The sequence below is a fragment of the Salmo trutta genome, chromosome 5 (assembly GCF_901001165.1).
Source record: "Salmo trutta chromosome 5, fSalTru1.1, whole genome shotgun sequence".
NCBI classification, from domain to species: domain Eukaryota; kingdom Metazoa; phylum Chordata; class Actinopteri; order Salmoniformes; family Salmonidae; genus Salmo; species Salmo trutta.
This window is the reverse complement of record NC_042961.1, coordinates 25,642,681-25,668,513: the sequence shown is the minus strand read 5'-3', so window position 1 is coordinate 25,668,513 and position 25,833 is coordinate 25,642,681. Positions and strand designations below refer to the sequence as shown.

General features: G+C 42.5%; 1 protein-coding gene across 1 annotated transcript; it reads right to left on the bottom strand.

Annotated features, from left to right (window-relative positions):
• Positions 1 to 222: 222 nt before the first annotated feature.
• LOC115193957 (vertebrate ancient opsin) lies at positions 223 to 19,054 on the bottom strand. Its single transcript, XM_029753116.1, has 5 exons — positions 18,260 to 19,054; positions 15,885 to 16,095; positions 15,469 to 15,586; positions 15,024 to 15,257; positions 223 to 1,791 (listed from the first exon to the last, which is right to left on the bottom strand). The coding sequence occupies exons 1-5, from the start codon at positions 18,624 to 18,626 to the stop codon at positions 1,555 to 1,557; spliced, it is 1,167 nt and encodes a 388-aa protein (XP_029608976.1). The 5' UTR covers positions 18,627 to 19,054; the 3' UTR covers positions 223 to 1,554.
• Between the last annotated feature and the right edge of the window lie 6,779 nt (positions 19,055 to 25,833).

The following is a 25,833-nucleotide window of genomic DNA, read 5'->3' as shown; positions in this document are numbered from 1 at the left end:
TGGATATTATCACATATTATTATGGATATTATCACATTACAATTACTGTTCAACTTATTCAATAGTGGTGCGGCACAGAATGGTGAACAAGAGACAGTGTCAAGATACATTTACATAAGTTCGAATACACCTGAAATGTATTACTACATCTACTGTAACCAGTTCTAAAGTCAACAGTGTTGCAGTATCTTGTGCTAAAATATTGCTGACTGTAGACCCATGCTTTGTGATGTGATCCTCATTGTACAATGATTTTGTGTACATTGCTATGGTATTTATCGACGCTAATGATGAGCAGAGCTACTCGGATTCACTGGACCCATTCACAGTGTCCACATACATTATTTATCGACATACAATGTACAGTCACAGTGTGTTGAAGAAAGAAATGATTTTTTTGTGGACTCATCATAAATATACAGTCCCTCAGTGTCCCAGCAGAGCCAGCAGGGGGCCAGCTGCACCAAGTCTCATTGACTGTCTTTGTTTTGAATGGAAACTTCCCCATCGAATCTGCTCAAGAGAAAGTACAGAAACATATAGAAAACAATACCCTCTCAGCAGTTGCCATCACAGGGGCTTCAAAGGGGAAAAGAGCTACAGATTAAAGCATTCTGACGGTAGCCAGCTCTCATCTAGTAAGTCTGGCTTTTCTGGGTAAGAGTAGGACTCGACACCTGCCCCCTCTGACAACCTTGATAATGCAGGTGGTGCACACTCAAGTTGTAAAACTGATGTGCAGCGCATTTGGCACAGCATTTGTGATACAATAAAGAGTACATCAGTTGTACAAGCTGAGTGTGTACGGGCCCCCTCTAATACAACAAACTGTTAGGTAGCTGATGACAATTAAGCCTACCAGAACAAAAATAACTCACGACTCAAGTAAAGTGGGAGGGAATCAGACAAGCAAATAGTACATTTACAGCCAAGATTTCTAGCTTGCTGAATTGTTAATATTTAATCACTGTCAACAAACATTAAATGATGGAGGGGACTTAATGATGGAGGTGACTTAAAGAATTAGCGGTTTTCGTGCTGAAAGAATCTTGTATTGTAGTGGAGAGAGGGCTAATGTGAGGATCAGGTGGCCATGATTGTATAAGAATCAGGACCTTGGTTTAAGGGCACCCTTTGGGTGGCAGTGTCCCAATGACAGCCCTAAGGTATTGAGGCGGCCTAGAATGCCTCTCACTGGCCCTCTAACACCACTTCCAACAGCATCTGGTCTCCTACCCAGACATCAATCAGGCCTGACCCTGCTTAGGCTCAGATGAGAGCCAGCAGAGAGAGGCAGTCAGGGTAGTCTGTCTGCTAGCCATACATTAAAGTATTACGTCCCTGTTTTGTGCTCCGGTTTCGGACAAGTTCTCTATTTTTACTAATACATAAAAAGTTAACCAGAGAACCCTTGTGGTTACAGCTGGCATCTTTAAACTAACAATTATCACAAGAAGTTTGTGAGTAAGAGACGATGCCTCTGTATACGAACAGAAAGGGAGGATGGAAAGGCAATGAGGACTGGAGTTGGGGAGAGGGGAGTCTTCTGTTGGCCTAGATGGGGCAGACTTTGTTCTCTGGAATCGGTAGCTGGGCGACGGAGCTGCACTCGCTCGGGGACGACTCCTCATTCTTAGGCTGAGCGTTGCCGCAGACCGGGATGCGGGCGGCGATGGCTGACATCTCGCCCCCCGTGCAGCTCTCCCCCGTCATTCCCGGTCGCTGCGATGTTGCGTTCATGTTCTCTGGCGCAGGCTTTCCGGTAAAGAGCTGGATCAGACACTTCCTGAACTGGACAAAGGTCAAAGGGCATTAGAACGGCCAATCAAAAAGAAAATGTCAGAAAGGCAGTGTAGGCAGTGTTCCTTCAGTATGAAGGGGGAAAAATATTTTTAAACAGGAATGAAATAAATGTTATTTTTGGACAAGTTCTTAAAGCACATTCATTGTTTCTTAACATGTAGGCTTCTGATTGGTGCCTTATGAACAGTACCCAGGTGATAAGGTGATAGCCACTTATTGCCTTGCAGTGTGATATCTGAACTGGCAGGATACTGTAGCTCCTCTTAAAAAGAAGCAGATAAGCGGTAGACAGTTACATGGCTGTGCAGGTAGAAGATATGTATCATACTTATCAAGAGATGTTCAGCACATATTGCAACACTGCCATTGGTTTTTGCTATTTGTTTAAAAGGCAGATAGGATGGAGTACTGACCACCATCCTACTGCTGAAGGGCACACATCAATGGCCTGCCAATTTTGTCTAAAAGGGTGGGAGAAAAAAAACTCTAAAAAGCTCTGAATCATTACTTGTTTCCACATTACCTTGCAGATAAAACTGTTGCGTGACTGACCTTTTTGCGAGCTTTTTCTGTCCCAAAAGCAGATTCCAGGAAAACCCTCAATGCATCGCCCCCAGCAAATTCAAGCATGACCTGTGCCACTATTAAAGTTTCCATTTCAACATAAAGTCCAAGCTAATGCTTCTCACATCTTTACTTTCCCAAAGGCTGCTGAAAATAAACACTATGGACGGATTTTCAATTAAATCGCAGGTTGTAGACAATGCTGCTTTTAAAAGGGAGTTTCAAATTGAGACGACATATCCCTCTGGGAACAGACGTCAGTTCAACTTCTAGTTATGATTTACATTTGGTTGAGTTTTCAGCTGATGTAAATTCAACGTGAAATACATTTAAAAAAAATCACCATGTCATTGGATTTATGATAATAGTTGGGTGAAAAAAGACAAAATTCCCTTACGTTGATTACTTTTTGCAAATCCAATCAGTTTTCAATGTTGATTCAACGTCATCACATCATTGATTCAACCTGTTTTTGCCCAGTGGGATGCTGCGTTTGCAGTGAAAGCAATCTCTGCAAACGTGGGAACATTGCCTTTAAAAGTTGCATTGACTACAACCCACGAACAGATTGAATCCTGGCCTATTCTCAAATGGATGTTCACTTTAGATTCACAGTGTTTTGTCCACTGACCTTGAAATCTTTAAGGCTTTAGCAGAGAATACATTTAAGTGTTTGTTTGACAAATGTGTTCGCTTGATGTTCCAAAATAGACCAACAAGAAAGCAACTATGGCACTAAGCTACAGTATGTGCCATACCAAGCATAAGGTCATAAATGTGTCACCTTAATGGAACTATGAATGGCTTGAGCAAAATAACGTCAACACTTTTTCTGTCCCATTGAAAGGCTATTCTGGAGGCTAGATGGTTTTCCAAAATGAAGAAGGCAAACATCATAACATTTCACACCTCTCAGCTAAATGGAGAACACATTTCAATTCCCATATTTCTGTGCACTGGACATAGACAGCAGGATTGTGTGTCAGAAGAGCTTTGGTGAGTGGTACAGCGGTTCTGTATAGCTCAGTTGGTAGAGCATGGCACTTGCAATATCAGAATAGTGGGTTTGATTCTTGGGACCACCCATGTAAAATGTGTGCATGATGACTCTCGTTTTGGATAAAAGCTTCTGCTAAATGGCATATATTATTATTACTACTAATAATAATCATAATAATAATATGCCATTTAGTAGCATTATGGTACAGAGCAGGATGTACTGGCATTCTCCTAAAAAGAAAAAATCATCTTGCCACATACAGTGCCTTGCAAAAGTATTCATCCCCCTTGGTTTTTTTCCTATTTTGTTGCGTTACAACCTGTTATTTAATTCTATTTTTATTTGGATTTCATGTAATGGACATACGCAAAATAGTCTAAATTGGTGAAGTGAAATGAAAGAAATAACTTGTTTCAAAAAATGTAAAACGGAAAAGTGGTGCGTGCATATGTAATCACCCCCTTTGCTATGAAGCCCCTAAATAAGATCTGGTGCAGCCAAATACCTTCAGAAGTCATATAATTAGTTAAATTAAGTCCACCTGTGTGCAATCTAAGTGTCACATATTCTGCCACATTATACAGTGTCATGACGTTGCCCTCTAGGTTTTCTATGCAACATCCCCCGACCTCTATACTTCTGACACAAGGCTGTGTGAAGGCAGTCGTAAAATTCCAAAGGAGAATGTCCTGCCTCATGGCCCCAGTATAAAGAGACAGAGTGTTTTCATGGAGAGAACAAAGGATTCTTCCACCTCACAGAATTGGAGAACCAAACGACATTTATGTTCTGGAGAAGGTATAAAAGATCGGTGAAGAATCCAGCTACGAACTGGTCCGCTTGGTACAATTTTGTGAGGCTCATTAGAGACAATATGGCCATATTACCATACTAAGGTTTATATACTAGCCTCAGCAATGAGACTTACATCTAATGGTTGTATAAAATGATTTAATAAGATTAAAGTTATTTGGAGATACGATGTGTTCTGATGTTAATGTGAGAGAATTGTATTTCTGTACAAAGCTTAACTCAGTCATCGGCACGCCCCCAGGGACACAGATAGGACAAGGCATCATGTGACAGGCTTTTCTATCTTCAGTATAAAACCCCCACCCAGAATTTCTTTCTTGAGACCAGGCCTCCACTCCATTACGAGTTGGCCAATAGGTTTGACCATGCATCCCTCTACTGAAGTTTAACCATCGATACCGACAGAATGATAACAAGTCTTTGATATTAATTAATAGTCTGCAGCTAGAAATTTGGTATCATTGAACGCGAAGACCGACGAAACATCCATTTTATAATGACATGAACGAATGTCGCTGTGAAAGATCCATTCTAACCGAGAGAGAGAGAGAGAACGCGGACAAAAACTCTCCAACAAGGATCCCGACGACACACTGAGCGTAAATATATATTGATTGCTATTGTTCCCGAATGAGTAAGCGTTCATGTGCAAAGGATTAGCATATCAATTGTTAATATTTATCAACTCTGTTGTGCCTTCTCAACTGACCCCCCACTACTCTTTTGTTTAACAAGCCGCCATGCCGGTTTAGCCCACTAGGGCACATTACTCTACCAATTCTTTGTAACGATAACTACTGTTTGTATGCTTTCTGTGAATTACTTTGTTTAGTAAATAAATTATTTTGAGACAATTGATGTATGGATGACTTAGTGAAGACTGGGTTCGTGCAGATAACAACAATTTACGACGTTTGGAATGAGACTGGACGAGGTAAAGAATACACCATTTAAACCAGAAGATAATCGGTCAGATACTATAATATAATGTTATAATATAGGAAAGTTATATTAGGAAAATTATAACTTTGTAATCTGAATATTTTCCTTGGTGCCCCGATCTCCTAGTTAATTACAGTTAAACGATTAATCAGTTTAATCGCGTAATAATAATTACAGGGAGTTATTTGATAAACATGTCTTCAGTTTAATGGTGCCCAAAGACACGACATATATGGAGCCCCCGTGCGAGGAATCTAAGATAGAATTGGACTTTGCTGTTGAATTCTATATTTCAATTGTGCAAACAGAATTGTACAAACAGGCTGCTATATAAACAAATTGTGTGTGTGTATTTTACATTGGAACAAGCTATTTAGAGTGGCTCCGGTCGAATGTCGATAGCAGTGAGGGATAAATTCCAGATTTTGTCCGTTAGGCCAAACGTTACTATTTCTGTCCGTCAAGACTAACTTCTAGAGTAACCTTTCTAGGTTCTTCCAATTAAATGAGACAACTTAAACTTTTCATATTAACCTGGATGAAGCAACCTCAGGTAATTCAAGTTTAATACCCAGAAATCCTATCCAGGTAGGACTAATCATTGGCATTGATTAATTCAATTTGCTTTTGCAAATTCATTCACGTCCAACTTCCACAGTACTGTACAGTACTGATGGTTCATTAACGTCTATAAATAGATTAGAATCGTCTTTGCAGCTCCCAACATTCCAAAACCAAATTTTGGAAAATTAGGAAAAACATTTTTCCTTTCAAATGTTCTAATAATGTGCAAGCTATCAGAGGGGGTGGTCCCCACTCGCCCGCTAATTAGTGAACCTCCACCCGTAAATGGATTGATCTCTGACCTCAGCAGCGATAACAACCCTAATTATGCCATTAGTGGAAAACCAGACAACAATGCTTTCCAAAATCAACCATCGGGCGCAGGCCTCGTAAAGGTTCTCTCCAGTCTAGCTCTGATGTCTTGCCATCCGAGATTGGCATCTGTCCAATACCGCAGTGCACAGCTGAAGCACGAACAAGTAACGGTAGACATAAAGGGACAGGTGAGAGAACCGGGAAACCAATGACAAATGCAGAAAAGGGAAAAATTCTGCTAGCTATGGAACTGCGTTTGAAAACTGAACAATTAAATGTAATTGCAAAAACGTATGACGATGAACAAGCACAAGCTCTTCAACAAAATCGTTTTCTACAAGAACAACTCGATTTAGCCAAAACTAAATATGATGATGTCCACGCCAAACTAGATAAATCTGAAGAGTTATCTACAAACAGGAGTGCTCAACTTGACAACATGCATGCTGTTTTGTTGAATGTTACTCAAAATAACACGGTTCTCCTCAAAGCGCTGCAGACAAAAAGACGATCAGTTAATGAACACAATGACAAAGTTGGATGACAAATCAGCAGAACTTATTGAAGTCGCTGACCAAATGAATGATGAGAGAACTCAGGTGATGAGGATGGAAATATTGATATATTGAAATATTGAAATATTGATATTGATTGAAGCAAGCAGAGGAAATCTCATCACTGAATCTCTCGCTCCGTACTCAAGACCTCTATCTGCAAACCATGACAGATAAGTTTGAGACCGAAAGGAGCAGGTGTGACACTCACGTGTCCAAAATCAGCACTCTAAGTGCTCAAGTGGACTCTGCAATGCAGCAGAATACCACCCTTAGGTACCATCTGAAGGAAATCCAGAATGGTCACACTCTACAGCGCGACTACCCATCCAAGCAACCGGAGCCCAGTACTCACAGGAGTGAAGACAATAGGTTTCAGACCTTGCCTCCCTCATGTGTCCCTCAGTCTTCTCCTCTTGGCCCTTCGGCACTGAGTAATATGGCGCCTCTTGGCCAACAACAACAAGGCTTGGCTTCTTCTCTTGGCCTTTTGGTCCCAATCTCTCCACAGGATGAAGCCAACCCTCTCCACCCGCTTGGTGCGGAATACCTTGACAAACTCGACAAGAATTTCCCCACCTTTGACCCCGTTCCAGGTCAGCCAAACGATACTGAGACAAAGAAAAAAGAAGAAAAAAGAAGCAAACACGTTTGGTGTTCGCCAAAAGGCATGTGGGAGACTCCCCAAACATATGGAAGAAGGTACTCTGGTCAGATGAAACTACAATTGAGCTTTTAGGCCATCAAAGAAAACGCTATGCCTGGCGCAATCCCAACACCTCTCAGCACCCTGAGATCACCATGAAACCTGTTTCAATCTTCCAGAGATTTGAGACTGGGACGGAGGTTCACCTTCCAGCAAGACAATGACCCTAAGCTTACTGCTAAAGCAACACTTGAGTGGTTTAAGGGGAAACATTTAAATGTCTTGGAATGGCCAAGTCAAAGCCCAGAACTCAATCCAATTGAGAATCTGTGGTATGACTTAAAGATTGCTGTACACCAGCGGAACCCATCCAACTTGAAGGAGCTGGAGCAGTTTTGCCTTGAAGAATGGGCAAAAATCCCAGTGGCTAGATGTGCCAAGCTATAGAGACATACCCCAAGAGGCTTGCAAAGGTAGCTCTACAAAGTATTGACTTTGGGGGGGGGTGGTGAATAGTTATGCACGATCAAGTTCTTTTTTTTGTCTTACTTCTTGTCTGTTTCACAAGAAAAAATATATTTCTTCAAAGTGGTAGGCATGTTGTGTAAATCAAATGATACAAACCTCCCAAAAATAAATTTTAATTCCAGGTTGTAAGGCAACAAAATAGGAAAAATGCCAAGGGGTGTGAATACTTTCGCAAGCCACTGTATGGCCAGGGACATGAGTACACATGATGTAATGCAAGCAGAGTGTACTGTGTCAAGCATTCCTCTGCAACTATCCCTTTCTCAGTGCAGTAGCTGCTTGTGTGCAGTGAAAGTTGTGCTGGGACCAAAGAAAGATCTATATGTCTCTCTGTAGTAACTTTCTCTTTCTCTCCAACTTCCTCTAATAGCCTTCACAACAAGGCTCATGGGCCTTCGTGCAACAGTCAGAAGTACCCCTCCAAACTCACAGAGCCAGAGCTGAACAAAGCACATCCCAATCAGCTTAGAAAGAGAGAGATGGAGGAGAGAGGAAGAAGGGAAGGGGATGCTCCTTGATAATGCGCTAAAGTAGCAGTCCTGTCAATCAAGTCATTCCCAAATGTTAATTCTCTTCAGGCTTCACAACGCTTCAATCATGTGTATGTGCCCCTCTGTAGGACTGGGCAGATTACAGTCCCAAGATGCCATATAACTTATTTTGTATATTATGTTTCTGCCACCGTTTCTTATGACTGAAAAGAGCTTCTACATATCAGGACAGCGATTACTCACCTAGTACTGGAAGAAGATTTTTTTTTAAACGAGTCGGACGCAAAGGATTTACTTCAGACACATGACAAGGCCTTCATCCCCGTCATACGCAGGAGAAAGGGACGGAGATATCGGGGAGGTAGGTCGTGGTGCCTTGTAAGGATCCGTCGGCGAGCGGGTAATCTGCCTTTACCATCAGTCCTATTAGCCAACGTACAAACATTTGATAACAAAATAGAAGAACTACAATCAAATATGTCCTACCAACAATTAAATACTGTAATATCTTATGTTTCACCGAGTCGTGGCAGAACGACAACATGAATAACATACAGCTGGTGGGTTTTACGCTGCATCGGCAAGATGGAACAGCCGCCTCCGGAAAGACAAGGGGTGGCGGTGTGTGTATATTTATAAAGAACAGCTGGTGCACGAAATCTAATAGTAAGGGAGTCTCGAGGTTTTACTCGCCTGAGGTAGAGTATCTCAGGATAAGCTGTAGACCACACTATTTACCAGGAGAGTTTTCATCTATATTCTTCGTAGCTATCTGTTTACCACCCCAAACTGATGCTGGCACTAAGACCACACTTAATGAGCTGTATACGGCCATAAGCAAACATGAAAACGCTCATCCAGAGGCGATGCTCCTAGTGGCCGGGACTTCAATGCAGGGAAACTTAAATCCTTTTTACCTAATTTCTACCAGCATGTTAAATGTGCAACCAGAGGGAAAAAAACTCTAGACCACCTTTACTCCACACACAGAGACATATACAAAGCTGTCCCTCACCCTCCATTTGACAAATCTGACCATAATTCTATCCTACTGATTCCTGCTTACAAGCAAAAACTAAAGTAGGAATTACCAGTGACTCGGTCAATAAAGAAGTGATCAGATGACGCAGATGCTAAGATACAGGACTGTTTTGCCTGCACAGACTGGAATATGTTCCGGGATTCTTCCGATGGCATTGAGGAGTACACCACATCAGTCACAAGCTTCATCAATAAGTGCATCAATGACATCGTCCCCACAGTGACTGTACGTTCATAACCCAACCAGAAGCCATGGATTACAGGCAAGATCCGCACTGAGCTAAATGGTAGAGGTGCCGCTTCAAGGAGCAGGACTCTAACCCGGAAGCTTTTTGGAAATCCTGCTATGCCCTCCGACGAACCATCAAACAGGTAAAGTGTCAATACAGGACTAATATTGAATCGTACTACACCGGCTCCGACGGTCGTCGGATGTGGCAGGGCTTGTAAAGTATTACAGACTACTAAGGGAAGCACAGCAGCGAGCTGCCCAGGAAATATGAGCCTACCAGATGAGCTAAATTATTTCTAAGCTCGCTTCGAGGCAAGCAACACTGAAGCATGCATGAGAGCATCAGCTGTTCCGGATGACTGTGATCACGCTCTCCGTAACCGATGTGAGTAAGACCTTTAAACAGGTCAACATTCACAAGGCCGCAGGGCCAGACGGATCACCAGGACTTGTACTCTGAGCATGCGCTGACCAACTGGTGTCTTCACTGACATTTTCAACATGTCCCTGACTGAGTCTGTAATACCAACATGTTTCAAGCAGACCACCATAGTCCCTGTGCCCAAGAACACCAAGGTAACCTGACTAAATGACTACCGACCTGTAGCACTCACATATGTAGCTATGAAGTGCGTTGAAAGGCTGGTCATAGCTCACAACACCACCATTATCCCAGAAACCCTAGACCCACTCGAATTTGCATACCGCCCCAACAGATCCACAGATGATGCAATTTCTATTGCACTCCACACTGCCCTTTCCCACCTGGACAAAAGGAACACCTATGTGAGAATGCTATTCATTGACTACAGCTCAGCGTTCAACCCCATAGTGCCCTCAAAGCTCATCACTAAGCTAAGGACCCTGGGACTAAACACCTCTCTCTGCAACTGGACCCTGGACTTGCTGACGGGCCGTCCCCAGGTTATAAGGGTAGGTAACAACACATCCGCCGCGCTGATCCTCAACACAGGGGCCCCTCAGGGCTACTCAGTCCCCTCCTGTACTCCCTGTTCACTCACGACTGCATGGCCAGGCACGACTCCAACACCCTCATGAAGTTTGCCGATGACACAACAGTGGTAGTCCTGATCACCGACAACAATGAGACAGCCTATAGGGAGGAGGTCAGAGACATGGCCGTGTGGTGCCAGGATAACAACCTCTCCCTCAATGTGATCAAGAGAAAGGAGAAGATTGTGGACTACAGTAAAAGGAGGACCGAGCAGGCCCCCATTCTCATCGACAGGGCTGTAGTGGAGCAGGTTGAGAGCTTCAAGTTCCTTGATGTCCCCATAACCAACAAACTAACATGGTTCAAGCACACCAAGACATAGGGGCACGACAACACCTATTCCCCCTCAGGAGACTGAAAAGATTTAGCATGGGTCCTCAGATCCTCAAAAAGTTCTACAGCTGCACCATCGAGAGCATCCTGACTGGTTGTATCACTACCTGGTATGGCAACTGCTCGGCCTCCGACCACAAGACACAACAGAGGGTAATGCATACGGCCCAGTACATCACTGGGGCCAAGCTCCATGCCATCCAGGACCTCTATACCAGTCGGTGTCAGAGGAAGGCCCTAAAAATTGTCAAAGACTCCAGCCACCATAGTCATAGACTGTTCTCTCTGCTACCGCACCGAAAGCTTCTACCCTCAAGCCATAAAATTCCAGAACAGCTAGTCAAATGGCTACCCAGACTATTTGCATTGTCCCCCCCCCCTCTTTTACTCCCTGTTTATTATCTATGCATAGTCACTTTAACTCTACCTACATGTACATAGTACCTCAATTACCTCGACTACCCTGTGCCCCCGCACATTGACACACCTGTTGTATTCGGCACGTGACAAATAAAAACGTGACTTGATATGGCACAATAGAGAGACTATGGCATGCCAACCATTCATCACACAGCCACAGACAAGACTTAATTTGCTCAATTATTAATCAAAAACTTCTTCCTGACAACTGTGATCTTTTGGGGACTGTGGTTCCTCCTTTGTATTTTGAGGGACTGACCTTGTAAAATCAAAGCTTTTTCTTTTAAGAAATATCAAAGGATAGTAGAACGTTCCTCCTTGACCTTGCTGTGACCTGTGTATGAAATACTTTGAACCTGTCTATGGTATAAATTCACTTTACTGTACAGAAGTCATCCATTGTAGGAAGCCTCCTATGTGTCTCTGACACTATTGTGTAACTTCCACACAGACCACCCCATTGCTTAAGGTCAGTTGACTTTTACAACTGTCCTACATCTGAGGTATGTTGATGCCAGGATCTGCCTGCTAGCTGTCCTTATTTACATTTATTCACATCCCCTGCTCTTTTATAAATACAGTGACCTATTTACAGGACAGATGTAAAATAGAGCAGCCAGTCAGATGGACAGGCAGAATTCATGCACCCACCGGGTGACCAAAATCTCCCTGACCAATACAGTATACTATACAGGACAGTCAAGCAAGTGCGTAGATATGCTCAGATTTTTTTTTTTTACCAAATCAAAAATGTTATGTAAACAGCATGCTATTGAAGTTTTTAGATACTATTTTTGTGATTTTCCTTGTGATAGACATCCTCAGGCTCATTTGGCAATATGAGGGCATGCAGAAAACAAGAATAAATGGCCATATATCAGAGAGAATACTATTTATTTTGCTCTATTTGGTTGTCATAGAAGCCATCAGTCCCGAGAAACCATCAGTATCACCACAATCGGAATGAGAAAGCATGCGCATGAGGCTTTGTAACTTCCATTTACATAAAAAATATAGATTTGGTAAAAAAAAAGGAAAAATGTGTTATTTAATGTCTATCATTGACCAAATTCATTGTTGCTTTGTGTAAATCTAAATCTAAAGTGCATTCAAAAGGTTTTCAGACACCTTCATTTTTTTCCACTTTTTGTTACGGTACAACCTTATTCTAAAATGGATTAACTAGTTTTTTCCCTCATCAATACACAATAATGACAAAGCGAAAAAAGGTTTTAAAATTTGTGCACATTTATAAAAAAAAAAATGAAAACAGCAATGACTTATTTACATACACTACCGGTCAAAAGATTTAGAACACCTACTCATCCAAGGGTTTTTCTTTATTTGTACTATTTTCTACATTGTAGAAAAATACTGAAGACATCAAAACTATGAAATAACACATATGGAATCATGTAGTAACCAAAAAAGTGTTAAACAAATCAAAATATATTTGAGATTTGAGATTCTTCGAATAGCCACCCTTTGCCTTGATGTCAGCTTTGAACACTCTTGGCATTCTCTCAACCAGCTTCACCTGGAATGCTTTTCCACCAGTCTTGAAAGAGTTCCCACATATGCTGAGCACTTGTTGGCAATATGAGGGCATGAGTTCCTCTGTGGAGATGGGAGAACCTTCCAGAAGGACAACCATGTCTGCAGCACTCCACCAGACGGAAGCCACTCCTCAGTTAAAGGCACATGACAGCCTAAAGGACTCTCAGACCATGAGAAACAAGATTCTCTAGTTTGATGAAACCAAAATTGAACTCTTTGACCTGAATGTTAAGGGTCACGTCTTGAGGACACCTTGCACCATCACCTTGCACGGTGAAGCATGGTGGTGGCAGCATCATGCTTTGGGGATGTTTTTCAGCGGCAGGGACTGGGAGACCAGTCAGGATCAAGGGAAAGATGAACGGAGCAAAGTACAGAGAGATCCTTGATGAAAACCTGCTCCAGAGTGCTCAGGACCACAGACTGAGGCAAAGTTTCAGGACAATGACCCTAAGCACACAGCCAAGACAACGCAAGAGTTGCTTCGGACAAGTTTCTGAATGTCCTTGAGTGGCCCAGCCAGAGCCCGGACTTGAAGCCAATTTAACATCTCTGGAGATAGCTGTGCAGCGACGCTCCCCATCCAACCTGACAGAGTTTGAGAGGATCTAGCAAGAAGAATGGGAGAAACTCCCCAAATACAGGTGTGCCAAGCTTGTAGCGTCATACCAAGAAGACTCAAGGCTCTAATCACTGCCAAAGGTGCTACAACAAAGTACTGAGTAAAGGGACTGAATGCTTATGTAAATGTTTATTTAATTTAATACATTTGCTTTGACATTATGGTATATTGTGTGTAGATTGATGAGTAATTATTTCTTTTGAAATAGGCTGTAACGTAACAAATTGTGGAAAAAGTCAACGGGTCTGAATACTCTGTATATCTCTCTTTTAATGAGCAGAGAGTAATCAAGAACCCCTGATAATAATACATATCTTTTTTTATTTAACCTTTATTTAACTAGAACAAATTCTTATTTACAATGACGGACTACCCCGGCCAAACCCTAACCCGGACGACGCTGGGCCAATTTTGCGCCGCTCTATGGGACTCCCAATCATGGCCGTTTGTGATACAGCCTGGAATCAAACCACAGTCAATAGCAACGCCTCTAGCACTGAGATGCAGTGCCTTAGACCGCTGCGCCACTCAGGATAATAATAATAATACATTGTTTAACGCATTTCCCATGCTCAATGTGCAGAATATCTTTTGGTATTTGCAAAACAAACTGGTACCTGCCTGCCGATCGAGGAGCTGATGCATTTTAAAGCAGCCAGCCAGCATGGACAGTTCTACATTCTATATTTCACATGTCATTTATTCATACACCATACATTATTTAAGGACAGGCTAACACCCAAAAACAAAAAAAAGAACTGTCAGCTGAGTTTTCCTCAAAGGCTTTCATCCCATGACTAACAAGTGATGATGCCTCTCAGCTCTGTGTCAGTTGAGTGAGACTTGCCACAACCTGGCAGAGAACTGGTGGGCATTTTTCCTCCTGAAAACTGCCAAATTGTATTTCCATTCATATTGCAGAATTCAGAGAATTCATAAGCAAAAGGCCAGGATTAAATCGGATCAGCAGTAACCCATGTTAGCCGACAAACGCATCATTTATCATTGCTTTTGTTTAGGCGGTGACAGTGGTGTAATTGCGTTAGAGCTGTCAAATCGGTAATTGGCTGCTCTTGTGGTAATTGTCATGAAACGACACCTGTCCTTAAATCCAACCCGCGTTCGAAGTTCCGAATGAGAAAGTGTAGGCTACATAGAAATAACGACACCAATAATAGGGATTTATAGAAGCCTGACCGAGGTGTAGAGTATATCACACATTGAGTGTTCAAATTTTGTAATGTAGCTGCAGGGGATTTCTACAAATGCAATTCAGTGCATCCAATGGCATGTCCGCGATAGGTAACGCCAGGAGCAGCTTGTGGATATGACAGCTCTTACACAGTTACACCTCCGCCACCACCAAAACAAAAGCAATCACAAAATATGTTGCTGTTGTGTTACTGTTGATCTGATTGTATCCTGGCCTTATTCACAGTACACCTGGGAATGGTTGTCTAAACCCTTGGACAACAATAATAACAGCAATATCACAGATCCATACGGTGTACGCCTTCAATGTAATTAACAACACAGAGAATGTCATAAGTAGCCATGCGTTCAGGGGGGAAAGAGTGAGATACCTGTTTGTTCATGAAGACGTAGATTACTGGGTTGTAGACTGCAGCCGTCTTGGAGAAGAAAGCGGGTGCGGCAGCCAGTCTGGGGTCCAGGTAGATGGTGGGACAGGCTGTGACAATGATGGAGAAGGCTGCGTAGGGTGTCCAGCCCACCAGGTAAGCGACGATCATCACCACCACCATGCGGCTCACCTGACGCTCCGGTTTCTTGGCATTACCCAGCCTGTCATGGGACACCTGAGGATTGACGTGACAACAAACCGCTTTGGTTATTGAGCTATAAAGTCTGTTATGTGAGTTTATTTAAAGACTTTAAGAACTGACCTGAAAGTCTTGAATACACCAGGACATAATGACTAGACAATTACAAAAAATATTCCCAAGCATGTGCTTTGGTTCAGTTGCATCCTCTTCCAGTAGTGCCAGTATTCTATATATGGAAACTGACCTTCCTCAGCTTCTGTAGGAGCTTCCCATAGCAGTAGATGATCATCCCCAAGGGCATTATGAAGCAGGTCACAAAGAAGGTGATGATGTAGGTGTGATTCCAAATGTTGTTGGAATACCTGAGGTCAGAGGAAAGTAGACCATAAACATTTGAATTACATTTCCACCATTTTCTACATGGCCCAGTCATATTATGACAATGTTAACTATTCCTTGAATGGGGATATCTGTAGTTCATACAAGCATTTTTGCCATGCCCAAATGTCACTGCAATTCGAAAATCCCAATGCTATTCAAGAATGACCCATGTGTACCTAAGTGCGTGTATGATACAAACAGGAGGTTGATATTGCTGTACATCTACAGTATGTTTACTATAGGATGTGTGCCCTCTGCTCTCTCTCAGTTGCCTCTCACCAATTGGGCTCGCAGGTGGTGCCGATCTTACTGACGGTGTAGCTGCACCAGCCGAACACAGGAGGGATAGTCCAGATGAAGGAGAAGGTCCAGACGAACAGCAGGCCCAGCGCTGCATGCTTCCCCCTCAGACGGACATTCCCCAGAGGCCGGCAGATCACAAAGTAGCGCTCGAAGGACAGGACCGCCAGGGACCACATAGCCACAATCCCTGAAAGAAGGGTATTATGGGCATTATGTAAGGCCCAGAAGCCACATTACTACTTAACCCATTTACCTGTGACTATATTCATTACATAGCACTGACTCGCGTGCCTTATTACTATTAGTAAAACGATTACTAACATGTTAAAATAACAATAAATGACATATTTTCATTAAAAACGTTATTTTTAAAAGAAGTTATAGTCTGGACAAAAATCTGGTCCTTAGTTATTTTGGACATGTTGCTATGTAAAAGGACTGGTCGTCCGTTCTAAGCTAGCTAGCCAACTTCAGCTAACTCAGTCACGCTTATATTAACCCCCACTTTACCAAACTAAATGCTGTTTCAAATATGTTTTATTGTGGAACATAGAGTCAAATGTACAAGTTTATAAACAGGATCGAGGGCTCCCTTTTAACCCTTTTAAATATAGAAGCTAACAGTGAAATGCATTAAAAGTAAATGGACACAACAAAAAAAAGGAGGCTACATCAAAACAGTATGAAAAATGAATGGAAAATTAAAGAAAAGTGGCTAACTAGAACCCTAAAAGGATTTTAGGCTGTTCCTGTAGGATAACCCTGTCTGATTCCAGATAGAGCACTTTTTCGTTCCAGGTAGAACCCTCAAATAACCCTTCGGTGAAAAGGTTCTAGCTGGAACCAAAAAGGGTTCAGTTCTACCACAGGGACAGCAGAAAAACACTTTATGGTTCTAGGTAGCTCTTTTTTTCAATGAGTGTATGTACATGATATTCACATACCATTGTGACAATGTCAGTGAAAAGGCAGCGCACTATGATTCCAACCACAATAGGACTTTGAGTTACATTCCCAGCGAGTTATCTAAATGCAAATGTGACAGCACTTAGGGTATAGCTCCAGCAATTTGCAGGATATGTATAATCCATGTAAGAGGTACATATTGACGTACACTTACCTAAAATAGGCTAATGATGCAGTAAAGGCACATTAGGCTGCCTCCTAATGGAGTGAAAAAGCTGTGCTTAATTAAAGTATAATTCACTCAAAGGTTTGCTTATGTACTACAGTCTCTGGGGCAAGACTACAGTACACTTAACCTCTCCTTAACACTATATTTAATTCAGAATTGTTGTTGTATGCAAGTATATAAAGGACCCAAATAAGTGCTATTTGGGTCACACATGAAATAAGGAGCAGCCCCTATTCCTTTTGTGTAATTATAAAAACTGCTCAACTCCATTGCTGTACTAATAAAATGCTAATGTTAATAAAATGCTGTTACTAGTGTAATGACAGTGTTATTACACAGGTATACTTATTACAAAGTATTACCCTACTGCTTTTTAGTTCAAATAATTGTCTGAGAATGCTACAAAGTCATCTACAATCACTTTGATTTATTAGAAAATTGGATACAACTATGTTAATAATACATACAGCTTTTTGCATTTATGGAACATTCTTTGACCCCAAAAATGTACAGCTGGGATTTTCTCAATGAGGATAAAAATTGTTTTTAACTACGACTGACAACTATTTATCCTGTGGGATCAGAACAGCAACTTGTGTATAGTCTATCTTGATTCTATTCCATCACGATCAACTAATACACACTAATCCCCAAAGACATACTCTCTCCAGGGGCCGCACCTCTCTCAGCATGTCTTACATACAAACCAGCTCAAAAACAAATGGATTAAGGCGTCATAATAAACAGATTACTGTCTTCTGATGTAATAAGTAGCTACTGTAGCCTACTTTCCCAGCAACAAACAAAGTGTTTTCACTGTTGACATAAGGCTATGTTGTGCAACAAAAAAAATGTATGTGTTTACTAAATTAGATAATGTTATCACACGATCATATCTGTCTGTGTGTCATTTTGCCATCAGTTTTGGGTACATTTTTCACCGCAACAAAATGCTTTAAAAGAACTGCGAAATGCACTACAAATGATGGATGGCTTCTTTTCGGCTGTCTTTTTTTTTTAACTGTCCAAGAAACCAATCTCATAAACAAATAAATAAACAGTCAATCAAACAATCAAGTCTTTGACTTTCAAATGTTATTATTTTTGCAACACTTTGGAATCTAAACAGCTCCAACACTGACACCTACAGTAAGTGTGCGATTACACCAGCATCCAATTTATTCAAATACATAACCATGAACCATGCTGAACTTACCGAAATAGGTGACTGCAAAACCTTCCAAAACGCAAGCCCAATTTCCAAGGAAAAAATACCCTCTGGCGTTTGTTAGAAAACTTATGGTTCCACCGGTGAGTGACACAAGGAAGTCAGCGAGAGATAAATTAACTATGATATAATTTAAGGGCTGTCTCAGCTGTTTGAACTTGTAAGTGGCCAACATAACAGTGAAATTTTCAAAGAGAGACAGAGATGTTATAACAAACATCAAGGTAGCCAAAACTGCGAAATTCCAAGGTGCCAGATTTGTTATTGGACCAGTGAACGGATCAGCATGTGGTTTGTAGATCTCTGATGCCTCGTTATAAGAAACACCATTTACTGCAATTCTTAAAGTATCCATTGTCCATGTCCAAATAATTGCACGGGACCTAGAGAGTAATATTAATATCGCACTTGGGGGTTACGTAAAGGGTCTGAGATTTTGTGGTCCATATGTCTCATTTTCACAACTTAATTTGGACTCTCATCCTCGGAGTCGCGCGTAAAAAACATTCGTTTGAAAGAATGACTGGATCAACAGCCATCGCTTGAAATCTTTAGACTACTTGTCTTTGAGTAGGTTGAACTTCAGATCTTGATATCCGCATTTTGTTTGAAATAACCTATTTTGGACCAAAGCGACGAATCCAGTTATTCAGAGTTCATGAAAGTGAGCCTGCATCTCGAAAACAGCAACGGTAAACCAAAAGGGCAAAAGCAGTGCTGCAAATAAACGAACACTTTATAAATGAATCTGTGGGGGCCGTATCGGAGTCTTGAGAAGGTACACCAACAACTAAATAGGTGACTGATGAGCAGCATCTTGTATGCGCTTATATAGCCGGTAGTCGACTCGCTCGCAATAACTCCTGCCCTCGAGGAAACGCAAAACCTAGCTACTTGTCAGATGTGCAAATGAGGTCTGTATGCGACGAATCCCCTGCCTTTCACATTCATATTTTGAATATGTTTTTTATTCGTAATTTTGCAACTACAGGCATTTTGGGCATTTCTAATTCTCCCAAAAAATGTGTTTCTTGAAAAAACTTTTATCAATAGAAATACTTTTCTAATTTTGTCAGGAACCGTAAAGTTGTATTGGCTGTGACAATACATTTTACTCAGTTTTCAAAACACTTTTCTGCAGTTTTCAATGCCATCACATAATAAAACATTCCATTTTAATTTAAAACTGAATGATAAACAGATTGGATTTTTTTTATCTGTCTATAGTATTTGGTACTACCACATTTAATAAATCATTATTTTAATTCCTTAATCAATAAATATGGGCCTGCGCTGGCTGTGCTTGTATACCTGCACGGAGGCTACCATCAGCTTGGTGCAAATAATATTCTGTATTTAATATTACAGTACACCTACTGTAATATAAAGATGGTATCAGAGCAAGTACTGTGTAATGACACACAGTACAATATCATAAAATGTACTGTATTATACTATAAAAAAAGTAAATGCTACAGTAATTGGAAGGGATGAATGAAATGTATCGAGGGGAGGGGCTTGTATTTCACATTATTTTACTGTAATTACAAGGGATTGGTGCAAGCAGGTTGGCTGCTAGGTAAAGTATTTACACATTGCAGCATATTAATTCATATTTGGTGTTTTATATCACTTGCAATTCTAACAAAGGCTTCCAAACTTACAGGGAAAAACAGACCAAAAGGACATGACAAGATGCTCAACCTGTTAAGGTTAAGACTAGATGCAACTCCAATCTTGCCTCATAAACAACAGAGGAAGACTAACAGTGAAATGCTTACTAACGGGCCCCAAAAAATGTAATAATGTAGAAATAATAACACAAGGAATAAATACACAATGAGTAACGATAACTTGGCTATATACACGTTATCTAATCTGTCCCCTATACATTTTAAATTGATGGGGCACTATAATCACATAGGAGTTAAATTGTTACAGCATTTCCCCTCACCAGTGCAACAAATAAAGCCTCTTATAAGGCATGCTTCAAAATGTGTTAATAGGCCCGAAACAACAATTCCAAATCAAATTTTATTTGTCACATGCGCCAAATACAACAGGTGTAGACCTTACCATTCACTCACTAGTGCTCAAAAGGGTTTTGGTGCTCCCAAGATACTATATGATACTGTAGTCTGATGGGGTGGAATTACAATACCATTTGAAATAAACCAATTTTCCCACAAACCATCATTTACGGCAGAGGTGTGGACTCAAGTCACATGACTTGGACTCGAGTCTAACTCCAGTCACGGAGGCTCAGGGCTGAGGAGCGTCGCTAGAGGCTCAGGGTTGAGGAGCGTCGCTGGAGACCGAGTGCTCACAGCAGGCACTGGCTGTACCGGGTTATGGAGGCGCACTGGAGGGTGAGTGCAGGGAACAGGAACAGGACGTACTAATGGCCGAGTGCTCACAGCAGGCACGGGCTGTACCGGGTTATGGAGGCGCACTGGAGGCCTAGTGCGTGGGGCTGGCTTTGGAGGCGCCAGACTAGTAACACGCACCTCAGGGCGAGTGCGGGGAGCAGGAACAGGACGTACTGGACTGGGCAGGCGCACTAGAGGCCTGATGCGTGGGGCTGGCTTTGGAGGCGCCAGACTAGTGACACGCACCTCAGGGCTAGTGCGGGGAGCAGGAACTTCTCCCTGGCTGCCGGCCAACTCTCGCCCGGCAACGCTGCGGGGCCCTTATTGACCGCACCGGACTGTGTGTGCGTATGGGCGACACAGTGCGTATCTCCACATAACAAGGTGCTTGCTTGATTCGTCGCTCCCCATAATAAGCACGGGGAGTTGGCTCAGGTCTCCATCCTGACTCTGCCCAACTCCCCGTGTGGGGGATGCCTCTCGGCCTCATGTAGCTCCCTTAATTCCCTCTCCCAGAAACGTCGTTCTGCCTTTGCTGCCTCCAGTTCTTCCCTCGGTCGCCGGTACTCCCCAGCCTGCCTCCAGGGTTCCTTTCCGTCTAAGATCTCCTCGCATGTCCACGACTCCAAATATTTCTCCTGCTACTCCTTCTTCCGCTGCTTGGTCCTTTTTTGGTGGGTGGTTCTGTCATAGGCGTCGTAAGGATAGGACTAAGGCGCAGCGGGTATAGTGCTCATCTTCTTAATTTATTAAAAGATACCACTTAAACAAAATAAAAAAACAGTTCCGTAAGGCAACACAGGCTCCACTGGAAAACAACCACCCACAAAACACAAGTGAAAACAAACCCAACTAAATATGGCCTCCAATTAGAGACAACGACAACCAGCTGCCTCTAATTGGAGGTCATTGCGAAAAAACAACATAGAAATAGAAAACTAGATATACACATACAAAATATAGAACATAAACCAATAACACCGAAACACACATAACAAACACCCCCTGCCACGCCCTGACCAAACTACAATGACAAATAACCCCTTTTACTGGTCAGGATGTGACAAAAGAAACTTTAATCCCAACCCTCAGCCACTCTCAGCCCATCCCACCTATCACCATTGACCACCCTTGTTTGGTTTCCATGTGCCCTATATTTTTCAATTGTGCTGTGATGTTTTACAAAATCTTTGAATCTTTCTAATTGTATATTATCCACAGATTGTGAGCTAAAGATGAAAACCTTTCCTACGAGTATTATTATATAATTTATTGATTGGCTATGGCTTACCAGATCGCCCAACACCACTATTTGTAAGGTTAATTTTAAGTGCATGTTTTGATTTTTTAACCATTCCTGAACCTGTGACCAGAAACAAGCTACACAGGGGCAATACCAGAATAAGTTAAGTATTGATTCTACAGAGCTGAGATTGTTGTATGACCCATATATATCACATTCTGTTGGTGGCAAGAATTTTGTATAATAATTTAAATTGAAAAACTCTAAGAGTCGAGTCAAGTGCATTTTTTTGTACCAGTTCATAAACCATGTGCCAAGGAATTGGTACATCGAAAATCTCCTCCAATTTACACAGCGCTACTGTTAACATTTTTGTCCTCAGATGAAACTGGTATATTTTTCTATTTATACCAGTTCCTTTCATATCAGGGATCAAGGTAACACCCAGATGCAGTCTGTCGAAGTAACAATGTTTATTGTAGCAACAGGGTCAGGCAAAGACAGGTCAAAGCAGGCAGGGGTTGAAGATCCAGGGTAAGGCAAAGGTACAGAACGGGAGGCAGACTCAGGGTCAGGGACAGGCAGTGTTCAGTAATCCAGAGGTGGAGCAACGGTACAGGACGGCAGGCAGACTCGGGGTCAGAGACAGGCAGAGTGGTCAGGCGGGCGGGATCAGGGTCAGGACATGCAAAGGTCAAGAACCAGGAGGATGAAGAAAGTGTCACACCCTGATCTGTTTCACCTGTCTTTGTTATTGTCTCCACCCCCTCCGGGTGTCGCTTGTTTTCCCCAATGTATTTATCCCTGTGTTTCCTCTCTCTCTGTGCCAGTTCATCTTGTATGTCCAAGGTAAGCAGCATTTTTACCTGTTGTCCTGCTTTTGCTACTTCTCCTTTTTCTAGTTCTCCCGGTTTTGACCCTTGCCTGTTTCTGGACCCTGTACCCGCCTGCCTGACCATTCTGCCTGCCTTGACCTCGAGCCTGCCTGCCACTCTACCTCCTGGACTCTGATCTGCTTTTGACCTTTTGCCCATCCATGACCATTCTCTTGCCTACTCCATTTTGGATAATTAAACATCTAAGACTCCAACCATCTGCCTCCTGTGTCTGCATCTGGGTCTCGCCTTGAGTTATGATAGTACAAACTGGCCACGAGAGTGCCTGCAATCCAGAGCCTCTCTTCAATACCTTTCTTCACGGATTATCTGAGGTGGTAAAAGATGAGCTTGCTGCTCGGGAATTGCCGGTGGATCTCGACTCCCTCATCGCTCTAACCATTAACCTCTTATGGCTAGGGGGCAGTATTTTCACGGCCAGATAAAAAACGTACCCGATTTAATCTGATTATTACTCCTGCCCAGAAACTAGAATATGCATATAATTATTAGCTTTGGATAGAAAACACTCTAAAGTTTCTAAAACTCCGTCTCCGTCTCAGTTTCAATGACTCAATATTTTGAACAAAAACGGATGACTGTAACTAAGGTTGGATATGACAATACAATCAAACTAACAAGGGCAATGATCACAAGTCAGTCTTAAGGTGGGTAATAGGCTAGAGCACTTGTGTCAAACAAGGCGTGACACATTTCTATCTAACCTGGGCAATGATTTGTTGTCCATTCATTTTGGCCTGCTACCATACTGTCTACTCCTTCTAGACCCCCACACACATGCCAGCCAGTGTGCTGTATCATAACATCACTAATGGCACAGACTGAATCTTCTACTGGACTGAAAGTTTAAACATGTTGTAGGCTAAATGTCCATGCCATGTTTTGGTTCGAATGGGTCATTGTTGTAGCCCACAGAAAATGTAATCTTGGTTGTCAAATACATATAAGATAAAGGATTCACAGGTGGGTATAAATTACTACTAAAGGACAATAGGACACACAAGCGAGTATTTAGTCAACAGTTGATTAATCTAATATATGTAATTACAGCCTGATGCGCTTGCATCTGTAAATTCAACTTCAATTGTGCTGCTTTCGTGTGTCCCGTTTACAGTGCACAGCGGAGGGAAAGTGTACAGACATGCCACAGTCTTAGCTGGCTTCCTAACATGTTGCAGCCTGGCTTCGGTTTTTAAAACTTGATAATGAATAACCAAAATACTAAACCAGCAACAAAACACCATGCAAAACACCAGGCGTATTACGCCAACATTTGAGCAGTAGCCTAGGCTGGCAACTCAACTACAATACATTTTGAGTGCACCATAAGGCTGGACAATAGAATGAGTCAAAATTCACCAAAGGCTGAAAAATGGCCAAAGAATGTTGGCTGAGCTGGAACACTAGCACCAGGCCTTTGGAGCCAGAAAGCTGCCAAAAGGTTGAATGTACGTATCGTTAGGATCGTAAGAAAATCCCTATATAAATTGTTAGGATCGTAAGAAAAGCCATGCGTGAAACATGAACATAAACATTAAATTAGATCTGCAATTGTTCAAACCATATGTTACGACTATGAATTGACACATTCAATACTTACTTTACTCTTTACAGATATTTTATATACAAACTTTTGTCAGGAATGTGGCATCTGCAAAGGACATGAACCGAACGTAGCTAGTCGAAGTTAGCTAGTCAATCAAGCAACTCTAGACCAGACATTAGACTTGATTTACAGCTTCTGTTTTCATTTCCAAAATAAATCTCGATCTTGTTTTACAATGGCATTCGATAATGACATTATACCAGTAGATGGCGTAGTATAGGCTTGGGCCTTCACCAAATGACTTGTGTGAGAATAATACTATAAAGACACAGAAGAGCCTTGTCTTATCACGACTCAGGATATGACCCAGATGCAGACACAGGAGGTGGAAGGTTCGGTACCCAGAATATTTATTATCACAAAGGGTCAGGCAAAAGAGCAGGTCGAGGGCAAGCAGAGGTTTGTAATCCAGGGCAGAGTCAACAAGGGACAGAACGGTAGGCAGGCTCAGGGTCATGGCAGGCAGAAAGGTCGGGACTGGGAAGACTACAAAACAAAACTATAGAGAAGGTAACACACCTGGAAACAGCAGACAAAGGGCTGTGAGACAATTGTTTAATCCTAGACACATGAAAAGTGGGACGTATACGGAGGGTACGGTGCAACAGAAGACGAACAACGGGGGCTAAGGACTTTAGAGATGGGGTATGGACCAATTATAACAGGGGGAAAGTATGAGACTCCACCCGGAGGGACAGATCACAGATGGACAGCCATATCCTATGCCTTGGACGAAAGCAGGGAGCCGGGGTCCGGTGGTTATCCACCTGTCACCGATACCTAGAGGTGGTCTTAAGAAGAGCGGACCGGGCCCTCTATCAGGTACGCCGACATCGGTGGACGAATATCTGGGCCAAGGGTATGCTGACCTCTTCCTCTTGCTCAGGGAAGAGCGGGGGCTGGTAACCCAAGGAACACTCAAAGTGCGAGAGTCCAGTGGCCGAGCAGGGAAGGGAGTTGCGAGCGTACTCCACCCACACAAGTTGCTGGCTCCAGGTGGTGGAGTTGGCAGAGACGAGGCAGCAGAGTAGCCTCCAGGTCCTGATTGGTTCGCTCCGATTGGACTATGGACTGGGGATGAAACTCGGAAGATAGGCTGGCCGATGACCCAATGAGTGTGCAAAATGCCTTCCAGAACCTGGATGAGAACTGAGGACCCCGATCGGAGACTTTGTTGAACGGAAGTCCATGGATCCGGAAGATGTGCTGCACCATAAGCTGGGCCGTCTCCTTGGCTGAGGGTAACTTGGGAAGGGGAATGAAATGTGCAGCTTTGGAAAATATATCCACCACAGTAAGGATGGTGGTCTTGCCATCTGACGTAGGGAGACCAGTGACAAAGTCCAGGGATATATGGGACTAGAGACCCTGAGGAACAGGTAGTGGTTGAAGGAGGCCAGCCGGAGCTTGCCGCGGAGTCTTGTTTTGTGAGCAGGCGGCGATGAATA

What these genes read in the sequence shown, in the direction of transcription:
- LOC115193957 (XM_029753116.1), bottom strand. Translation starts at nt 18,626, where the DNA reads ATGGATACTTTAAGAATTGCAGTAAATGGTGTTTCTTATAACGAGGCA. An exon ending in TTTTGCAGTCACCTATTTCG is followed by an intron (nt 16,096 to 18,259) that starts GTAAGTTCAGCA and finishes CCCTTCTTTCAG; the next exon opens with GGATTGTGGCTATGTGGTCC. An exon ending in ACCACCTGCGAGCCCAATTG is followed by an intron (nt 15,587 to 15,884) that starts GTGAGAGGCAAC and finishes CTCTGACCTCAG; the next exon opens with GTATTCCAACAACATTTGGA.